The sequence below is a fragment of the Hyla sarda genome, chromosome 1 (assembly GCF_029499605.1).
Source record: "Hyla sarda isolate aHylSar1 chromosome 1, aHylSar1.hap1, whole genome shotgun sequence".
In the NCBI taxonomy this organism is placed as follows: Eukaryota; Metazoa; Chordata; class Amphibia; order Anura; family Hylidae; genus Hyla; species Hyla sarda.
The window spans coordinates 175,318,777-175,334,379 of record NC_079189.1 but is presented as its reverse complement, the minus strand read 5'-3'; the positions used below and the strand labels follow the sequence as shown (position 1 = coordinate 175,334,379).

Genomic DNA, 15,603 nt, shown 5'->3' with positions numbered 1-15,603 from the left:
TTCACTATAAAGAAGACGTCACCTGTAATCACTGATATCATTGTGTATTCTCCTCACTACAGAGAAGACGTCACCTGTAGTCACTGATATCATTGTGTATTCTCCTCACTATAGAGAAGACGTCACCTGTAGTCAGATATCATTGTGTATTCTCCTCACTATAGAGAAGATGTCACCTGTAGTCACTGATACCATTGTACATTCTCCTCTCTACATCAGAGCTGTAGTCACTTGTCAGTTCTACAGTTAGGTCAGTGAAACTACAACTCCCAGCATAACCTCACCACTGCTCAAAGGGGTACTCTACTGGAAAACATTTTTTTTTTTAATCAGCTGGTGCTACAAAGTTAAACAGATTTGTAAATTACTTCTATTTAAAAATCTTAATCCTTCCAGTACTTATTAGCTGCTGTATAAGCGATTCACAGGAAGTTATTTTCCGTTTTAATTTATTTTCTGTCTGACCACAGTGCTCTGTGCTGACACCTCTGTCCATGTCAAGAACTGTCCATAGTAGGAGCAAATCCCCATATCAAACCTATCCTGCTCTGGACAGTTCCTGACATGGACAGAGGTGTCAGCAAATAGCACTGTGGTCAGACTGGAAAGAACTACACAACTTCCTGTGGAGCATACACCAGCTTATAAGTACTGTAAGTATTAAGATTTTAAATAGAAGTAATTTAAAAATCTGTTTAACTTTCTGGCACCAGTTGATATAAAAGTAAATGTTTTCCAGTGGAGTACCCCTTTAAGTAATTCTGGGAGCTGTATATTTCAATGGTGAAAACTTCTTTAACACTTTCCCATTCTGTGGCAACTGGTATATCTGATTATTATACTGGAATTTCTCACAATGCGCTACAACAGTGGTGTCTGTCACAACAGGCTAAAAACTTACTGAGGGGGGGGGGGAGGTATGGGGGTGACACCATTTTCTACCGCACCGGGTGACACCAACCCTAGCAACGCCACTGCTGTATCCCCCTTTCAGCTGAGAGCAGGGGGAGATTTATCAAAACCTGTGCAAAGGAAAAGTTGCCCAGTTGCCCATAGCAACCAATCAGATCGCTTCTTTCATTTTACAGAGGCCTTGTTAAAAATGAAAGAAGCGATCTGATTGGTTGCTATGGGCAACTGGGCAACTTTTCCTCTGGACAGATTTTAATAAATCTCCTTTCAGCCTCTCGCTGTAAACAGTCCTCTTTGCATTCACTGACAGCAATCAAAGAACCTAAAAATTGTGAGGCTTTGAAATAAAACAGGAGAAAGTTTAGAAACTTTTCATTGATGTAGATGCATGTCACTAGTTATAATTTTTTGGCGCAGTTGTGACTTTGAGCTCTGTCTAAGAAACCCTTTTTAGGCCCCTTTCACGCTGCCGGTATGCTCCGGCAAATTCGGCCATCAAACTCCCTTTTTTTTTTGCAGTTTGCCGGCCGGCAAATAATGGGTCCCGATGGACTCCATTGTATTCAATAGCTGCCGTTATTTTCAGAAAGAAAAGACGGTGCAAGCAATATTTTTTCTCCCGCTTCTAAAATAACGGGCTTTACACTGCTGGAGATAACCGGCAGTGTCAACGTAGCCTTACATTGGTTTTACTTCGCTCTAGAAAGAATAAAAATTGATAGTGTTATCAGTTATTTGACCCACTATTAAGGTGGAACGAGTGACACTGAAATCGCTTACTTTGTAAGGGGCAGCGCACTGTGTACTTTGGCCCTATTACATTACATTATTTATCAGCTAACTGGTGAATCCCAGGTATAAATTATTATATGCACATTCAGCTGATTACTGCTGGTGATTCAATCATCTTAGATTAAAAAGGGTTATTTAGCCTTATAAATTGATGGCCTAACCTTAAAGTGTACCTATCATGAAAAAAACTTTTGATATGTTTTACATTACATTTGGGGCACTTTCCTAAAGGCATATCATAAAAAAATAATTATAATTGTATTGAGAAATTTGTTTGAAAAATCCACCACTAGGGGTCTCCCTAGATAGTCTTTTATAGATTTCGGACTCATGCCTGGCCTGGCATGAGTCCGAAATCTCAGACTGCAGCCGGGCCACGTGACGCGCACAGCGCTGCTCCCTGTCAATCAGACAGGCAGGAGCTTGCGCTGTGCGCGCAGCAGAGCAGAGAGCGCTCCTGACATGGCCGGCCATGTCATGGGGGCTCCTACTGCCTGAGAAGGAGAGCTGACACGCGCTGGCCATATGTCAGTGCAGCGCTGCTCTGACTGAGGATCGGGTCTGCCTTCCTTATCCGTGATCGAGGTCTTCTAAATCCAAGGTAAGTGATGGGCATATGTTTGGACATCAGTGTTTCACAAATAGGCTGCTAGTAGTAGTTTTGCATCAGCTGGAGGCCCTATGGTTGTGAAACACTAATATATATATATATATATATATATATATATATATATTAGAAAGAGAGGTAGAAGGGCCGAAGTGAGCCCGGCCAGGCTTCAGATGACGTCGCGCCTGCCAAGCCACTCCCCCTTCCTCCCTTGCTCACAGCAGAAGAAATGACCAGCCTTAGTGAGGGGGAAAAAGGTATTTATGAACATTTTTAAGTAGAAACGAAGACAAGGATAGCGTTAGTGAGTGTCAGGGACAGATGGGGGGGGGGGGATTAGGGACAGTTTATTTGATGATAGGTACTCTAAGATAGGCCACGGATCTTAGATCAGTGGGAGGTCCATCTCTTGGCACCCCCGATGACAAAGCTGTTTGAAGAAACCATGGTGCTCATGTAAGCACTGCAACCTCTTCAAGGTTTATATCAGCTGCGAGACAGTTTGTTCATGCAAACACATTACTTTTTAAAGCGGTGGTGTAAAGCATTGCAGCATTGTCCCATTTACTTGAATGGAACAACAATGCAAGTATGAAAGTATGATTGCTAGTACACACCAGCCAGCAGCCTATGTAAACAGTGTAAAAACTGTGGTAGGGGGTGCCAGGTGTCTGACCCCCCACCAATGTGGATTGCTTATGCTTTAATACAGGACCTGTGGCAACCAGATTGTTAAATATCTATGACAATGTTGTATTTCTCTTTGATGCATAGATTGACATAGAATGTAAGGTGTACAGTAGTAATATTTTGTATTACTGAGCGGTGGTTTGCATATGATGTGCTAGGATCACATAACTAAACACCTGCACACATGCCTACACAGGTTCTCTATCTTGGTCAGACACATTTTTCACATGCAGATGTTGTTCTTTTCTGTCTGACCACAGTGCTCTCTGCTAACACCTCTGCCCATGTCAGGAACTGTAGTAGTAGGAACAAATCCCCATAGCAAACCTATGCTGCTCTGGACAGTTCCTGACATGGACAGAGGTGTCAGCATAGAGCACTGTGGTCAGAAAGAAAAGAACTATAGAAAGAAATGCAACTTCCTGTGGAGCATACAGCAGCTGATAAGTACTGGAAGGATTAAGATTTTTAAATAGAAGTAATTTACAAATCTGTTTAACTTTCTGGCACCAGTTAATTTGGAAAAAAAAAATAGTTTTACACCAGAGTACCCCTTTAACCTAAGACTCCAATACAATATGGGGTGTCTGATGAGACAACTACATTAGGCTTCATAGCTTCTAGGAGGTTTACCTTGGACATCTGGATAAAGGGACATATACAAGAGAGACCAAAGAAGTGTGTTTGTAGTGGTATCTGTTCCCGCAATGAAGAGATCACCTATAATATAGAACAAGTACTCAGTGTTGAAACTACTCTCCAGTTGAGTTCTCTGTTCCTCATCTATTTGAAGAAGGTACATGTCAATAAAATCCCGGGGGTTCTCAGGGTCTAGGGAAAGCTTATGCTCCTCTATTATCCTTTTAAGAAATCCTGTGATGTCTATGACAATTTGCCTTAACTCTTTGAATGGTCCAAATGGAAGATAGTACATCCAAGAGCAGATGTTAGAAAGGATGGCTTCACTGTTGACACTGATTTCCAGGCCGCGGGACATCATGCTCAGCATGCTCTTAAATTCCTTATCTTCATAGTCAAAACGTTTACCAAAACTTATGGAACAGATGACATTGGAGACCGCATTATTAATAATCTGAAAGGGGCTAAAGCCTTTATCGCCAAACTTCATCATCTCTTGCTTCACGTACTTGAACTCTTCAATAATAATGGGTTCCAGGCTTAACTTTCCAAGGCCAAAGTGCCTCAAAGTTGAATGGGAAAACCTTCTCTGCTGTCTCCATATAGGACCATATTTTGCAAAAACAATGCCTGAAAAACAGAATAAGCAGTCAAGTTACTGTGTTTCTACAATAAATCTACATTAAATATATATATTCACGCTCCCTAATAGTAAGTTTTACGTTCGCTCTTCTGTGCTGAGCTGCACATGCACCCCCCCTAATGAATATTCATGTGTTCCCTCTTCTGCATGTAGCTGCGCATGCATGCTCACATCTCATTTACATATTTAGATAAGCACCTAGAAATATATGGTTACCATCATTTCGATCAGCATCATCCACACTAACAGGCAGCATCAGCTAACACTAATAGGCAGCACTAGTGTGGGGTGATCCTGCTGACAGATTTCCTTTACGTATGTACTAACAACATGGAATGTGTGTGACCAGCCTTGCAGTCCATCAATGTGCATACATAAGCCAAAGGGAGGGGGGCTGCCACTTTTTAAGTCAGAACCAAAACTGTCTGTTTTTTTTAAAGCAACCAACCACCGCTCAGCTTCATTTTACCAGAGCTCATTGAGTTATGAAGGTTGAGTTATGATTTGTTGTTATGGGCAAAACCTCAACAACAACAGGATAGCCTGAAGCCTATCCCACGCCTCCGTATTTAAGTGCCATAAAACAATAGTTTATTGTAATCTCACTAAAAAAACACCAGACAGAAAAAGTGAATCCCGGTGAAATAGTAAGTCAAAGCCCCCAGCACGCATAGATTCTATGCATTACCACACAGACCTCCAGGCTGCCTACAGTTGTTAAAGCATACCTGTCAGATCCACCTCTCCCCCCAAAAAATGTAATATGTTCCTCAGTACCTAATCTTGATCATATATTTTTTTATGTCTCTAGCATGTTTATTTTTGTAAAAAAAATACCTATTTTCTGTAGTTCACTTGGTCTGAAATCCTCTTAAAGGGAGTGGGCGTGGCCTCAATGGGACTAAGGGACTTCCGGTACCTTACTTCATAAGCTCCGCTTTGCCCCCCCTTTCTATTTTAAAGTGTACCTTTCATGAAACAAACTTTTTATATATTAAAGATAAAGCCCTACTGAACAACTTTTTAATTGCTTTAATTTACAAAAAATTTCCTCCTTTCATGTTTTTTTTTTTTTAACTTTAAAAACTTTTCCAGTAGGGGTCTCCCTAGAAATCCTGTCAGCAAGCATTTCGGACTCAGTGAGTGAAATCAGCGCAGCTCCCAGCCTGTCAGCAGGAGGGAGGGAGCACTGAGCTGTACACAAGCAGGGAGCAAACAGAGAGAATACATTCCCTCTTCTCTTTTCCTCAGTTCCTCTCCCCTCTATCCACTTTCCACATGGCTAATTATATATGCACTGCTTATCTTGCTGTTGCTATGACAACCTCCTGTGCACTGTGCCTTGAATTGAGCTACTAAAGAGCATAAAAAAGGTATTTTTAGGGGGTTTTAAAGCAAAATAAATGCAGGGATAGACTTAGGCAGAATCAGGGACAGATGGGGAGGGGGATTAGGGAAAGTTTAGATGGTGATAGGCACTCTTTAAGCCTACAATCTTTTCATCACAACTTAGCCCCACCTGAGGACAGGATAAGAGGTCTGAATATCAGGACGGCATGTGAGAACAGGATGAGGGCGGCACATGAGAACAGGGTATGAGGACGGGATGTAAAGACAAGACATGAGGATGGGATATGAGTATAAGTTTGGGATATGAGGATGAGATATGAGGACAAGAGTGTTGTTTTTCCTTCTCCACAAGGTTTAGGTAGGAAGCACTGGGCAAAGAGCAATGTCTGGTACTAAAAAGTCAGATAGAGAACATCTAAAATAAATTTGCCATTTTTTTGCCTGCTCACTATATGTTAATGACATTAATAGAAAATAAGTATAATTCATTTTGACACTAAGGGGGAATTTTTCATTCCCTTCAAAAATACATTTATGCAAATTCACACTTTCCACAAGAAATCTTTGGAAAAGGGGGCTTGCACAACATTTTTGTGTAGTTTGTGCTGGTGCAGGGAGTGATAAATTACCCCCTAAGTCTTTCTACAAAACAAATGAGCTGAAGGATTTAGTAACTGAGAAGACAGTTCTGCTCTCGAGGGCAAACTACATGAAAAACAAGTATGTTGTTGTATACAGTATCTGTGGCATCTAATCTGCTTGATAAGAAACTCTTCCATTGCAGCAATATCATTTGGGGGTATTCCAGCAGCCTGGACTTTGCCAGGAAATGGTTGAGAAAAACAATTGAGAATTTGGGAAACCTGACAACAAAAAGAAAACACTGACACAAACAAGAGACACAACTTCATGTGAAGACAGTACTAAAACCCATACAAACAACATAAAATAATATTTATTCATTTATATTAGGGATGCACCTAAATTTCGGCTGCCGAAAATTTCGGCATTTTCGGTTGATTGAATTTTTCGCCAAAAAAATTTGGGGGGCGTGGCTTAACCCCTTCCCGACCCATTACATACATGTACGTCATGGGTCAGGTGAGGACATGAAGCGGGCCCGCGTCATACACAGAAGGTGCCTGCAGCAGCTGACATCCGGGCCGATCCACTGTGGAGGTAGCCGGAGGACCTAACTCTGCATCATTGGTGTCCCTGGCTCTTCATTTAATTGATAATGATTCTTCCTAAAAGTCACCTAAGGGGACTAATAAAGTATATAAAAAAGTTAAATAAAAGTTTAAAAAACATCCATTAACCCCTTCCCTATTAAAAGTTTAAATCACCCTCCTTTTCCCATTTTCCATATAAAAAATATGAAAAAATAATAAAAATAAACATATTTGGTATCGATGCGTGTGTAATTGTCCCAACTATTAAATTATTATGTTTCTGATCCTGCACTGTGAACGGTGTAAATGCAGAAAAATCCCAAATGCAAAAATTGCTGATTTTGGTCACATTACATCCCAAAATAAAAGTAATAAAATGTAACAAAAACTATATTTTAAAAAAAGGGGGTGGGGTAATGCATTTTTGGTTTTGGCTTTCGTCCAAGCAGCCTAAATTTTTGGTTTCGGACCAAAATTTCCCTTTTGGTGCATCCCTAATTTATATAGTGCCAACAGATCCGCATCACTTTTCAATTGTGCTGTTAGAAATAAGGACACATATCACACATAACAATATTACACATGAGGAGTGAGGGCCCTGCTTGAACATATAGAAAGCTGTCCCTTTTTTGTAAAGCCTGTAGCAAAAGAACTGCAGTTTTGTGGTGCTGCTGCAGTTTTTTTTATGCAACCTCTGATGCAATACATATGGCAATAATAATAAGACAGCTTGGTATCCATGGCCCTGCCGCCAAAACATTGCACCTTGGTGGACGAAACAAAGACTACAGCTTACTTATGTTACAGTGAGCAGCGGCTGCTGCGGGATGGGACAGTCCCACCACACCCCTGGGGACTGCCGCAGACACACTAATGTGTTGCGATACCCAGTTTGGAAAGCCCTGCTTTAGATACAGGAGTATATCCTTATATTCCTTAGATGGATAAATATGCAATGATGTTGGCTATCAGAAATAAGAGCTTTACCTTGCCCTATTACAAGGCCTTGTTATTCCCTTCTTTTCCAGGGGTTTAAACACTGAGATAAAGATGGACCCTCCACAGGAGTCTGTTTCTATAGTCTCCTATTACACGCTAAACACCCGACATGTTTCCTCTAGTGACAATGCCAAATTCATCAGAGGACAGGGTTGTAGGGAAATAAAACAACATAGGGCAAAAACCAAACCAAGTTATTGTACCAGCCTCTCACAGTAAGGTCATAGGGGGAGATTTATCAAAAGCTGTGCAAAGGAAAGGTTGCCCAGTTGCCCATAACAACCAATCAGATTGCTTCTTTCATTTTGCAGAGGTCTTGTTAAAAATGAAAGAAGCAAGCAGATTGGTTGCTATGGGCAACATTCCCTCTGGACAGGTTTTGATAAATCTCCCCCATAGTGTAAAAAGCATAAGGGGTGAGGCACGACAGTGCTATGAGGTTTTCTTCTCTAGACCACTGATCCCCATAGGGGGAAATTTATCAAAACCTGAACAGAGGAAGAATGGAGCAGTTACCCATAGCAACCAAACTGCTTCTTATGTTTATGTTCGATCTGATTGTTTATTATGGGCAACTGTTCCACTATTCCTCTACACAGGTTTTGATAAATCTCCCCCATAGTCTTTATAGTGTAGCCTATCTAATCTCTACTAAAGCCCGCAATGCTATTCATATAGTAGCACAACAAAGCAAAGAATCCTTTTTCTGTAGGACACTTCGGCATGTTCATTTTAGTGTAGTATGCTGACACAGCTCATACGACTGTCACCATGGACCTTGCTTCATAAACAAAGCAGCTGCTCTCCAAAATACAAGTAACAGCCTGACCTGCAGCAGGTTCCAAGTCTTATGATGTACGACGAGGGAACACATCGGATCTTATTTACCACCTAGAACCAATATAAAAAAATCCAAAATATCCTACCTATTTTGAGGACAAACAGCAGATAGTACTTGTTTGTTGGAATTCCAATCAGTCCCAAGACAAGTGTGGGGTCACTATTATGGTCAATATTGGGTCACATATATAGATACAATAACCAATTACAACCATAGTGATTATGTACTACCTGGAGTTACCTTCATTGATATAATATAAACCTATGTATCTAAAGAGGAACTCCACTGGAAACCTTTTTTTTTTTAATCAACTGGTGCCAGAAAGTTAAACAGATTTGTAAATTACTTCTATTAAAAAATCTTAATCCTCCCAGTACTTATTAGCTGCTGTTATGATCCACAGGAAGTGCTTTTCTTTTTGAATTTTCTTTCTGCCTGACCACAGGGCTCTCTGCTTACACCCCTGTCACACATTTTAGGAACTATCCAGAGCAGGAGAGGTTTACTATGGGGTTTGCTCCTGCTCTGGACAGTTCCTATAATGGACAGAGGTGTCAGCAGAGAGCACTGTGGTCAGACAGAAAAGAAATTCAAAAAGAAAAGAACTTCCTGTGGATCATAACAGCATCTGATAAGTACTGGTAGGATTCATATTTTTTAATAGAAGTAATTTACAAATCTAGCAAAAAAGGCACGTACGTGCACTCACCGCTCAACGGAGACTGCTCAGCATGGGGGTCCGGTCTGCTGAAAGGCTGGGTCACAGCATCGGTGCAGGTAAGTGGGCGCTCCGAGCGCCCACTTACCTGCATCGATGCTGTGACCCAGCCTTTCCGTGGACCGGACCCCCATGCTGAGCAGTCTCCATTGAGCGGTGAGTGCATGTACGTGCCTTTTTTGCTAGATTTGTTGATACTTCACGGTTCTCGTATGTGAATCCTCCAGGAGACTCATTACGGGCCACTGATGTCCTGCAGTATTCCCGATTCAGGTGCAGTAACACTTTAGTGTGCCCTCTCCTTTCCTGGCCTTTTTGCATTCATTTACAAATCTGTTTAACTATCTGGCACCAGTTTATAAAATAAATAAATAAATAAAGTTTTCCAGTGGAGTACCCCTTTAACCCCTTAACGACACAGGAAGTATATTTACGTCCTGCGCCAGTTCCCGCGATATGAAGCGGGGTCACGCTGCAACCCCGCATCACATCGCGTCGATCCCGGCGCTCATCAACAGCCGGGACCCGCGGCTAATACCACACATCGTCGATCGCGGCAATGTGCGGTATTAACCCTTTGAAGCGGCGGTCAAAAGTGAAAGTGAATCTATCCCGGCTAGTTAGTCTGGCTGTTCGGGACCGCCGCGGTGAAATTGTGGCGTCCCGAACAGCTTACAGGACACCGGGAGGGCCCTTTCCTGCCTCCTCGGTGTCCGATCGACGAATGACTGCTCCGTGCCTGAGATCCAGGCAGGAGCAGTCAAGCGCCGAAAACACTGATCACAGGCATGTTAATACACGCCAGTGATCTGTGTAAGAGATCAGTGTGTGCAGTGTTATAGGTCCCTATGGGACCTATAACACTGCAAAAAAAAAAAGTTACAAAAAAGTGTTAAAGGGGTACTCCGGTGAAAACCTTTTTTCTTTTAAACCAACTGGTGGCAGAAAGTGAAACATATTTGTAAATTACTTCTATTAAAAAATCTTAATCCTTCCAGTACTTATTAGCTGCTGAATGCTACAGAGGAAATTCCTTTCTTTTTGGAACACTGATGACATCACGAGCACAGTGCTCTCTGCTGACATCTCTGTCCATTTTAGCAACCATGCATAGCAGATGCATAGCAGATGCATAGCAGGTGTATGCTAAGGGCAGCATGGTGGCTCAGTGGTTAGCACTGCTGTCTTGCAGTGCTGGGGACTTGGGTTCAAATCCCACTAAGGACAACAATAAAGAAAGTGTTATTATTATTATAATAACGTCAGCAGAGAGAACTGTGCTCGTGATGTCATCAGAGAGCATTCCAAAAAGAAAAGAATTTCCTCTGTAGTTTTCAGCAGCTAATAAGTACCGGAAGGATTAAGTTTTTTAAATAGAAGTAATTTACAAATATGTTTAACTTTCTGCCACCAGTTGATTTAAAAGAAAAAAGGTTTTCACCGGAGTACCCCTTTAATAAAAGTCATTTAACCCCTTCCCCCCAAAAAATTTGAATCACCCCCCTTTTCCCATAAAAAAATAAAACTGTGTAAATAAAAATAAACATGTGGTATCGCCGCATGCATAAATGTCCGAACTATAAAAATATATAGTTAATTAAACCGCACGGTCCATGGCTTACACGTAAAAAAATTCCAAAGTCCAAAAAAGCTTATTTTGGTCACATTTTTTACCATTAAAAAATGAATAAAGAGTGATCAAAAAGTCCGATCAAAACAAAAATCATACCGATAAAAACTTCAGATTACGGCGCAAAAAACTGAGTCTTCATACCGCCCTGTACGTGGAAAAATAAAAAAGTTATAGAGGTTAGAAGATGACATTTTTAAACGTATAATTTTCCTGCATGTAGTTATGATTTTTTCCAGAAGTACAACAAAATTAAACCTATATAAGTAGGGTATCATTTTAACCGTATGGACCTACAGAATAATGATAAGGTGTAATTTTTACCGAAATATGCACTGCGTAGAAACGGAAGCCCCCAAAAGTTACAAAATGGCGTTTTTTCTTCGATTTTGTCGCACAATTATTTTTTTTTCCGTTTTGCCGTGAATTTTTGGGTAAAATTACTAATGTCACTGCAAAGTAGAATTGGTGACGCAAAAAATACGCCATAATATGGATTTTTAGGTGGAAAATTGAAAGGGTTATGATTTTTAAAAGGTAAGGAGGAAAAAACGAAAGTGAAAAAACTGAAAAACCCTGAGTCCTTAAGGGATTAAGCATCTAGGACCATAATGTGTTTTGTTTGCATGAAAGAGTTCTATACAAGCGTACCGCCTGGCAGTTTCTTAAAGTTACTTTCAACAGTATTTTATTAAGTTTTTTATTTATTTATTTATTTTATTAAGTATATTTTTTTGTTAAAAATAAAAAAATTTAGTAAAACATAAGAGAATAAAGATAACTTAAAGTAGACAGACGCAGCTGTCACACATCAATAAGGTTTGCAATAGACAGGCGTAGCTGTCAAACAATGAGAAGACTCAAACAGAACTGCAGTTTGCAGAAAAGGCGATCCTCCTGGCGCTCATTCGGTTGTTTCTTCGTAACCACTGGGTGAGCGCCAGGAGGATCGCCTTTACTGCAAACTGCAGTTCTCTGTTTGAGACTTCTCCGACCGCCCTGAATTATACCAGTGACGGGAACGATCCAGGCTGCACCCTGACCACACACCCAGGAACTGGGTAACCAAGCTACAATAGGTGTTGTGCCATACGGTGAGCATCATTCCCTCTGTTGCTAGTGGTAACGTCTGCTCCACCACAGTAACGGCACATGATCTGCGCTTTTGTCTGCTTCTGTTTTTCAGATATTACAAGTTTCAAACAATGAGAAGAGATATTCAAATCGCTAGTAAAGATGTAAGAATATAAAGAGATAAAACATAAAACACTCCTATTAGGGGAGAACAAGGTGCTTGAGCTTTTGGGAACAAGTATAATAAATGACCAGTATGTACCCTACCAATTATAGTTAATATTAATAAACGGGGATAGCCTGATATGTGCAGAGATGAGTGTTGTGAGGCCCAAAGCCCAATGGGAAGTGACTGAATGAGGGTGGGAATAAATATCTATACAATATTGTGAGGTGGACCATGGATGAGAACTGTTTAATGTTTCCTGAACCTCTAGCTAGTATCTGTTTAATTGTTTAGTATTAAGATTGGTGATCACTGTTTATATGGAGGAAATTACCGCATTTTTCGCCCTATAGGACGCACCGGCGTATAAGACGCACCCAATTTATAGGTGCAAAATCTAAAAAAATAAAGATTTTGAACCCAATAGTGGTCTTCAACCTGCGGACCTCCAGATGTTGCAAAACTCCAACTCCCAGAATGCTGGGAGTTGTAGTTTTGCAACATCTGGCGGTCCGCAGATTGAAGACCACTGGATAGGAGGTAATATGTCGCTCCATCGCTGTCGCCGTGTCCCCGTCGCTCCGGAGCGTCTCTGCTGCCGGCCGGGTATCCTTGCTCTCCGTCGCTGTCATCACGTCGTTACGCACGCCGACGCACGTACGCAACGACGTGATGACGAGGAAGGAGAGCGCCGGCCATACAGGGGATCCCTGAATGGAGAAGACACCGAGGAGGCAGGTAAGGTCCCTCCCGGTGTCCTGTAAGCACTAACCCGGCTATTCAGTCGGGCTGTTCGGGACCGCCGCGGTGAAATCGCGGCGGTCCCGAACAGCCCGACTGAACAGCCGGGTTAGTGTCACTTTCCCTTGAGACGCGGCGGTCAGCTTTGATCGCCGCGTCTGAAGGGTTAATACAGGGCATCACCGCGATCGGTGATATCCTGTATTAGCCGCGGGTCCCGGCCGTTGATGGCCGCAGGGACCGCCGCGATAGTGGTGTATACGCCGTATAAGACACACCGACTTTTTCCCCCCAGTTTTGGGGAAGAAAAAGTGCGTCTTATACGGCGAAAAATATAGTAATCATTGTTGATTTCCAATTGCAATGATTCAGATAATACAAAAAAGATCACGGTATGGAGGGAGACTAGTTGTGGTGACCAATCAATATGACAGCTCAATAAAGTACAAATAGGATTCTTGCAGGGGATTCAGTACTATGAATTAGAGGGCAGTTCCAAAGGATATGGTATAGGGTTCCTTTCAGACCACACCTTCACTAGCACCTATCAGATAACCTAGGAAAGCCTTAGTTATTTTATCACTTGTGAAATACCATCGTGACACTGTCTTAAATGCTGATTTTACATGTGAAGACTATTGAAGTACTGTATGGGTGTATTTGAGCGCATGATCTATATTTCAATCCCAAATCTTTTTCCCAGTGGCGGATATGGATGTTTTTGCAGCATTCATCAGATTTAGTGAACAAAGTGTATAGTGGTTTAAGTCTTTTCATGCTCGAGGTAAAATACTTTAAAGTAGGCGTCAATCCTCTGGGGTGAGGGAGTTAGGAGTTGCAAAAAGTGTCTATTGCGTAAGTATTTATAAACACATTTGTTTGATACTTTGTAGGTTTGTTGAGTAAACTGAAAAGTTCTTAAATCTTGGTCATCATATAAGTATTATGTCTAGACCAGGGATTTAAGTTTGAATTAGAGAGATTGGTAGTTCTTTGGGTGGGGCATGGTAGAAGAGGCAAGGGTGGTGAGATAATGAGAGAAAGCGGTGTATGATGCTAGCACCAAGGGATTTGAGAGGGGGGGGGGGGGGGTAGATATATTCCAGGCTGGAAGAAAGAGGAGGTCATGGACCTTATAAGGAAATATGGAGGAGTTTTCAATATGGACCCAAGGAGAGTCCAGATTGTTGCGCCACCATTGTCTCAATAGTGCAACCAATGTGTAAATGTAATATCCACTTATGTTGGTCACTCCAAAGCCACTGTCATGTTTTGATCTAGAAATGATGTTAGCTGCTACTCTGGGCTTTTTTCCGGACCAAATAAATTGTGAGAGAATAGAGTTTGTTTTGCAGAAGAAAGCTTCAGGTAGGGATATGGAGGGGTCCTGAACAAGTAGAGTAGTTTGGGTAGGAAACACCTTTTAAAAGTTGCAAATATACCCACCCAGGAGATGCTGTGTTTGGCAAGTTTATGTAAATATGACTCTGCTGCCTAAGCAGATGGAGCAGAGCGGTGATGCGGGCTGTCAATCACCACGAGGTGACGTCACTACGGCAGGAGCAGCGGGACTAGGTAAGTATAGTTTCCTGCCCAGGGGACTACTTATGGAGCAGCAGGGGTAACTTACAAACTTCATATCCTCACCATACCTGGGGAGGGTGAGTATAAAGATTTTACCACAAATAATGCATTGCCAAGCGTTATATATGGTAAAATCTAATGCCTGGTTTCCTTTAAACTAAATCTAATTCTATCAGTTTTCAGAATGCTCTAGTCCTCTCTTGTTCTTCAAAAATACCATGATGAACCCAATGTCCAATTATAATAGAGTCTAGAGCAGGGGTGCCTGCAGCTGTTGCAAAACTACAAATCCCAGCATGCCTGGACAGCTCCCCTTATAACCTCTATTGAAGAGCCCTGCATCGGGATTGGGATCCCGCATGACCCAATGCACGAAGGCAGGAGCAGGTGGTCACGAATTATGTGGGTCCCGCAAATCCTGTGCATGCTCACACCGCAAACACCTTGCGAGACAGGTGGTAGGTCAGAAATTCATCGGGAGCAGGCGGGAATGGAATTACAGATACAGTCCCACACAGGGCTCTACTTTATTGTTTCTACACTTCCTATAATAGTGTCTATAATCTTACTGCAACAGCTTTTGAATGGCAAAACCAGGTTTTCAGCACTGAAAAGGCCTAAAGAGTTAAAAACAATGTATCCTGATTAGGGATCGACCGATATAGATTTTTTAGGGCCGATACAATACCGATAATCTGCAACCTTTCAGGCTGACAGCCGATAACTTACACCGATATTCTGGTATAAGTTACCGGCTATTCCCCCCCCCCCCCCCCCCCCCGCAGATCAATGATTTAAAGCGGGTGCTTTAAATCGATGAACTGCAGCGACTTTTGCGGGGCCAGAGACAGCCGCCCGCTTCTCTCCCCTGCCTGTCCTGGGGTCCTCCCTAGTCCAACCACCACCGCTGCCCCATTGCCTCCCCCATCCCCAGTTTTATAATTACCTGGGCCTGGGGTCCGCGCTACTTCTGGCTCCGGCGGCGGCCTGAGCTGTCACTGTGCGCACTGACGGTGACGTTGAGGACGTCACTCATCATTGCACT

General features: G+C 42.1%; 1 protein-coding gene across 1 annotated transcript in view; it reads right to left on the bottom strand.

Moving 5' to 3' along the window:
* LOC130361409 (cytochrome P450 2U1) overlaps nucleotides 1-15,603 on the bottom strand; it is a 51,189-nt gene that overhangs the window by 12,517 nt on the left and 23,069 nt on the right. The window contains exon 2 of the mRNA XM_056564364.1: nucleotides 3,635-4,270. Within this exon, the coding sequence (XP_056420339.1) occupies nucleotides 3,635-4,270 (636 nt within the window). The remainder of the gene's footprint in view (nucleotides 1-3,634; nucleotides 4,271-15,603) is intronic.